Genomic DNA, 5,996 nt, shown 5'->3' on the forward strand with positions numbered 1-5,996 from the left:
GCTTGCTAAGTGGCCCCAGGATCAGCGGGTTACAGCCGAAGCGCTGTAGCCCCCATCACTGCAAGTTTGGGCTATTTTTTTGGTATTCTGCTTTAGCTGTGTCCCTCTTTCCATTTTCTGTACTTATCCTTTTTGTCTTTGGTTTCTTCTTGGATTTCCTATTTTTCTTTGAGTGGTTTTGCAGTGGATTGGGCTTTTATAATCATATTTTTCAGAATTTCCCAAGCCTCTTGAGTTGTTTTCCCCTTTAAGATTTTCATTCAATCCTTCCCAAGTTCTAAGTTTGTTAAAATCAGCTTTTTAAAGTCTTAAGACATTGGTTTGATTATGTTGTTTGTATTTGCATTATTTTGAATTCCAATATGATGTGGTCACTCTCTTCCAAAGTTCTTGCAACTCCCTCTATCATTTAATCTTTGTTAGTAAGAATTAATTCCAGTATAGTTCCCACCTCTACCGTTTGGATGACAAAGCTGTCAGCTAGGTTAGTCAGGAACCTGTTTGATCTTCCCCTTGCTGCAGAGTTTGTTTCCCAGTTGATGTCAGGATAGTTAAAGTCCCCCATTACTACTTCCTTCCTACATTACTTAACTGATTAGCAAAAAGTTCATCTATTTCTTCTACTTGGTTGGGTGGCCTGTACTATACACCTATGGCAATGTCATTGTTTTTTTTCCTTTTATTCAAGGAGGCTTTCATCCTTGGTTTTATGCATTTCTATAGAGGTGTCGTAGGGACGCGGTGGCTGTAGGGACGCGGTGGCTCAGTGGGTTAGGACGCTGAACTTGTCGACCGGAAGGTCGGCAGTTTGGCGGGTCGAATCCCGAGTGCCGCGTAACAGTGAGCGCCTGTTACTCGTCCCAGCTTCTGCCCACCTAGCAGTTCGAAAGCACGTCAAAATGCAAGTAGAAAAATAGGGACCACTACAGTGGGAAGGTAACAGCGTTCCGTGCTAGTCATGCCGGCCACATGACCGCGGAGACGTCCTCGGACAAGCGCTGGCTCTTCGGCTATGAAACAGAGATGAGCACCGGCCCCTAGAGTCGGAAACGACTAGCATGCATGTGCGGGGGAACCTTTACCTTTACCTATAGAGGTGTAGTGATCTTTTATATATAATGCAACTTCATTTCTTTTTTTGTTGAACAGTTTATATCTTTCCATCAGTACCTTCCAATAGTGAGTTTCATCCCACTAAGTTTGAATAATGGCAACTATATCATAACTATATGTGCTATTGTAAGGTCACTGGCCCTTGGCAAAACTTGAGAAATCATAGGAATCCAATCATGAAAACTCAAGAAGAGGCTTCTTAAAGGCACAATACTTTATTTTTGATTGAAGTAAGTCCTGGGTGGGAACACAATCTGAACACTGGCAGAGTTACGTCCAGAAGTGCCACACCTTAGAAAGTTAGTAGCATGGCTTTATAAACTTTGTTAGCCAATGAAAATCAGACAACAGCCATTACGTCATAAGGAAGAGACCAATCATTCCTGTACCCTCCCTTATTCCCTCCTTCAGTACATCCCATCTGTGTACGTTTCCCACGCTTGCGTGAAATTTGTCCCTGACGCAAACGCTGATGACAGAAGCTCGATAGCAATAGTTAGGCAAGCCTACACAATTTGTTTCTTTTTCTGGTTCCAGTTACAGAACCCTACGCTATCTATACATATCTACATTTCCCTCTCTCTTTCCCGTATCTACCATCTGCAACTACGTCTGCACAGAACTCCCTGCCTGCTTCCTCGTGGCCTCCACGCGTCGTGCAGACCTTGCACTTGGAGGCCCAGGGTGGAGACTGTGGCTGCTGCTCCTCCTGCTTGGCGCTTGGGCGGATCCCCTGCGGGGCCACTGGCGGCTTTTCAGCCGAGGAACACCTACAGGCTGAAGTCTGAGATCGATGCCCGATGGAAAGTCTTAGAGGATAGAACAAGGAGTTGGAAGGGGGCTTGGAGGTCTTCTAGTCCAACCCTAGGCTCAAGCAGGAGACCTTATGCCAGGGGTCTTCAAACTTGGCCCTTTTATGACTTGTGGACTTCAACTCCCAGAATTCCTCAGCCAGCAAAGCTGGCTGAGGAATTCTGGGAGTTGAAGTCCACAAGTCATAAAAGGGCCAAGTTTGAAGACCCCTGCCTTATGCCATTCCAGACACGCGGCTGTCCAGTCACTTTTTGAGAGCGGCCAGCGATGGAGGCAAGGCGTCCCCCTGGCTGATTGCTCTCACCGTTGGCAAATTCTTCCTTGGCTCTCGGCTGCTTCCATCCGTTGCTCCTCGTCTTGCCTTCTGGCCCCTCAAGGCCTGCAACCGCCGCTGCTGCCACAGCCCCCCCCCGGCCTTCTTTCGGCTTTGCAGGGCCCGGGTAGCGCTCCGCTTCAGCTGGGCGCCGCGGTGCGGCCTCCGGGAAAGGGCGACGCCCTCGAGGCCTCTCTGGGCCCTGCGGACGCCTTCCACGCCCGCGCCAGCCCGCCAGGGCGACTCAACGGCGCGAGTGGCGTCGAGGGCTGCCGGAAGCTCCGCGCCTTAACCCGGAAGCTGGACGTCCGGTCGGGGGGAGCTTTTCCGCACTCTGACTTGTCTCTAGCGCCCGCGGGGGAGGGGCCTCCTGCGCGGCAGCCGCAGAGCGCAGCCAACGTCCCGGCAGGCCTTGCGGCCTGATCTGCAAGTGGGCTTTCCGGCCGCGCCATGTCGGTGGTTTTCGTCCCCGAGCGCCTGCGCGGCAAAGCCGAGGTGAACCAGGAGACGCTGCGGCGGGTGAGCGGCGGGGGGGGGGGGCGGGGAGGGCCGCGGCCTTCTCGCGTGGCTCCCGCCCGGCGCTCCGGCGCCTCTCCTCCGTCCGGGGCTGCGGGTGGGCCGCGTGGCGGAGGCGCTCCTGGCCGGCGGAGAAAGGGCGGGTCCCGCGAGCCCGGCTCGAGCCCCGACAGGCGAGGGCGGGCTGCGGCGCCTGGACGGAGGCGCGGCGTTTGCGGGTAACGTTCCCTATTGTGACTTTCAGCTGCTGGAGGAAAACGACCAGCTGATTCGCTGCATCGTGGAGTACCAGAACAAAGGAAGGGCCGCGGAGTGTGTGCAGTGAGTGGCGCTTTCCTGCTGGCCCCGCTCCCGTCTCGGCCTGGAGCTCTTCTTGTGAAGACCAGAATCTGAATGGGATGCTGGGAAATGAGGGTTATATCCCCAAATCCTTGATTTATAGGGCAGTGTGAGGATTTTAAGCATTGTCAGCAATGGTCGATCAGAAGGTCGGCAGTTTGGCAGGTCGAATCCCGAGTGCCGTGTAGCAGAGTGAGCACCTGTTACTCGTCCCAGCTTCTGCCAACCTAGCAGTTCGAAAGCACGTCAAAATGCAAGTAGAAAAATAGGGACCGCTCCGGTGGGAAGGTAACAGCGTTCCGTGCGCCTTTGGCGTCTAGTCATGCCGGCCACATGACAACGGAGACGTCCTCGGACAAGCGCTGGTTCTTCGGCTTTGAAACGGAGATGAGCACCGGCCCCTAGAGTCGGAAACGACTAGCACGCGTGTGCGGGGGAACCTTTACCTTTTATACCTGTTGGTGGACTGTGCAGAGATGGCACTTCTATCTTTTAATCTACTCGCCCCAGTAAAGCTGTGGAACTCTTAGCTGGATGAGAATAAACAAGCTGGAGTTTAATTGGACAACATGCAGTTAGTAAGACTTTCAGGTGGAGGCTAGTAATTAAGTCTAGACTGGCTTACCTTGTCCTGGAATTGGGAAACCAAAATAGGAGGCGATTAGATGTATGAATAAGCAGCTTAGTGTAAAACATCAACTGCAATCCTATGAATACAGGATGGAGCTCACTTTAGTGAGAAGACCCCAGAAGTCTTTGGCAACTTGAGAAATCAGAACAGCAGTTCTGAAAATTCAATTGCTGTTTTGTTGTAATGAATTTTCACCATTTCATTCTTTGTTTTTCTTCCTACAGGCACCAGCACACATTGCACAGAAATCTTATTTATTTGGCTACTATTGCTGATGCATCTTCTTCCCCAAACGTAGAGAAGACGACCGTAGAGTGAAACCTTTCCCAGCACGTCTGTCTTTACAGAGAATGAATCAGCGGACAAAGAGACGACCAGCTGCATTTGAAGAATCTCTAACTGAAAACTACAGTACTCTGCTTCCTCTAAAAGAGGACATGCCTTTGCATGATCAGTAAATACTGTTTTATTTCCCTCCTTATGCAGAGAAAATGCCATTGAAGTCGGTTACAGTAACATTTCACTATGGGAAGTCTTGGGGGTAATAGTTTTCACAAGCAGATTTTTTTTCCAGATTTCTTCATTTTCTCTTATTGTAAGAATGCTAAGCTTTGATTATTGAGTATAATTTATTAAAGAAAAACTGGAATTGTCCTAAGTCCTTATGTATTTGGCAGTCGAAAAATGTAAATGAGTTTTCAAGTGAAATGGATTGATGCATACATTAGGATAATGGAGTACTTTCTGGCTGGCTTTTTTGTTCTTTTTAGATCAATTGGCAGTCTTGAAATGGTATGTGCTAATGAATCTAATCTTCCATTATATTGATTTTGTGCACCTCTGTAAAGTTGTAATGATTTTTTTTACATATAATGCAATTCCACCTCTTTTGTTAAGTTTGTTTCTTTTGAACAGTTTATATCCTTCCAGCTGTACATTCCAGTCGTGAGTTTCATCCCATTGTTTCAGTAATGCTAACTATATCATATCTGCCCTCATATATTAGTACTTCCAAGTTCACGGTTTGTTCCCCAAACCTTGAGCGTTAGTCTATAAGCATGAGTCCTTTACCTCTCTTGCTTTATAGCTGAGTTTTTCTTCCTTCATCATAATTCCCTAACTCATTTGATTGGTTGTCGTGGGGTTTAAGCTTGGGATTAGGTGCAAAAGATCCTAGAGATTGGTCACTCCCCCCTCAGTTTTAAAGCCCTTTGGATAAGCTGAGCCAGTCTTTTTCCAAATTACATTTTTCCCGGTTCTTTTGAGGTGTAGCCCATCCCTTGCCAGAAGCCCTTCATGTAGGTAATGTAGAATGTGATGTAGGAATCCAAAGTTCTGTTGGTGGCACCATCCCGTAAGCTAGTGGTTTATTTCTAAAATCCTGTTCTTTCATTGGATGTTGACCTTTTGTTGGAAGTAAACACTTGTTCTAATAACTTCTTAACTTTCTTGCCGAGCTGCTCATAGTCTCTTGATACTGTCATTTGTTCCCAGTGAAAGAGAAGGGATAGTAATCTGTGGGCTTGATTATTTTAGAAAGGCTCTCAGCCACATCTTTTGATTTTTGCTCCAAGGAGACAACATACCTCCCTAGACTGATTGTCCAGTCTACGGGCTGCTGATTCCGTTCTTCTGAGAAGTGAATCTCCTGTCACATTCACCTTTTTTCCCTTGGGAAAGTGTGGGCTACTTTGATGATGTCTTTTCTCCAGGTATCTGCATGTTTTCTTTCAGGGGGAGGATATGAAATTGATTGCTCAGCTCCAGTGGGGCTGCACTGGACAGCAGGCACAAAGCTCTTGGTCGTCATTTTCTTCTACGGGCGACATGTTGCCATCGGTCTGTCTAAAGCAGGGGTAGGCAACCTTGGCTCTTTTATGACTTGTGGACTTCAACTCCCAGAATTCCTGAGCATGGCTGGCTCAGGAATTCTGGGAGTTGAAGTCCACGAGTCATAAAAGAGCCAAGGTTGCCTACCCCTGGTCTAAAGGTTCACGCCATTTCTTCTGGTAGTAGTTTGTTCCTTACCGTGTTCAATTTGGATACAGTCGTCTTTGGTTGGGGTTTCTCGTGTTGTAGGTGGTGGCTGGAGTGTCCTCTAGATCTTTTAGTTTTTCTCTCAATTGGTTTACATGTGTAGTTTGGGTCATGAGTACAGGTAATCCCTGAGTTATGAGCGTTCAATTAGCGCCCGTTCAAAGTTATGCGATAAGCGCCCCTTAGTGTTTACGAGCAAGTCTTGAAATTACGAATGTCGCAGCACCAGGGCAG

The 5,996-nt window shown here is 48.2% G+C and overlaps 1 protein-coding gene across 1 annotated transcript; it reads left to right on the top strand.

Moving 5' to 3' along the window:
• Positions 1–2,342: 2,342 nt before the first annotated feature.
• Positions 2,343–4,606, top strand: SS18L2 (SS18 like 2). The gene is made up of 3 exons (XM_083370458.1): positions 2,343–2,758; positions 3,000–3,076; positions 3,950–4,606. The coding sequence occupies exons 1-3, from the start codon at positions 2,690–2,692 to the stop codon at positions 4,041–4,043; spliced, it is 240 nt and encodes a 79-aa protein (XP_083226584.1). The 5' UTR covers positions 2,343–2,689; the 3' UTR covers positions 4,044–4,606.
• Positions 4,607–5,996: the final 1,390 nt, after the last annotated feature.

This window comes from Vipera ursinii (assembly GCF_947247035.1).
Source record: "Vipera ursinii genome assembly, chromosome: 10".
Classification (NCBI taxonomy): Eukaryota; Metazoa; Chordata; class Lepidosauria; order Squamata; family Viperidae; genus Vipera; species Vipera ursinii.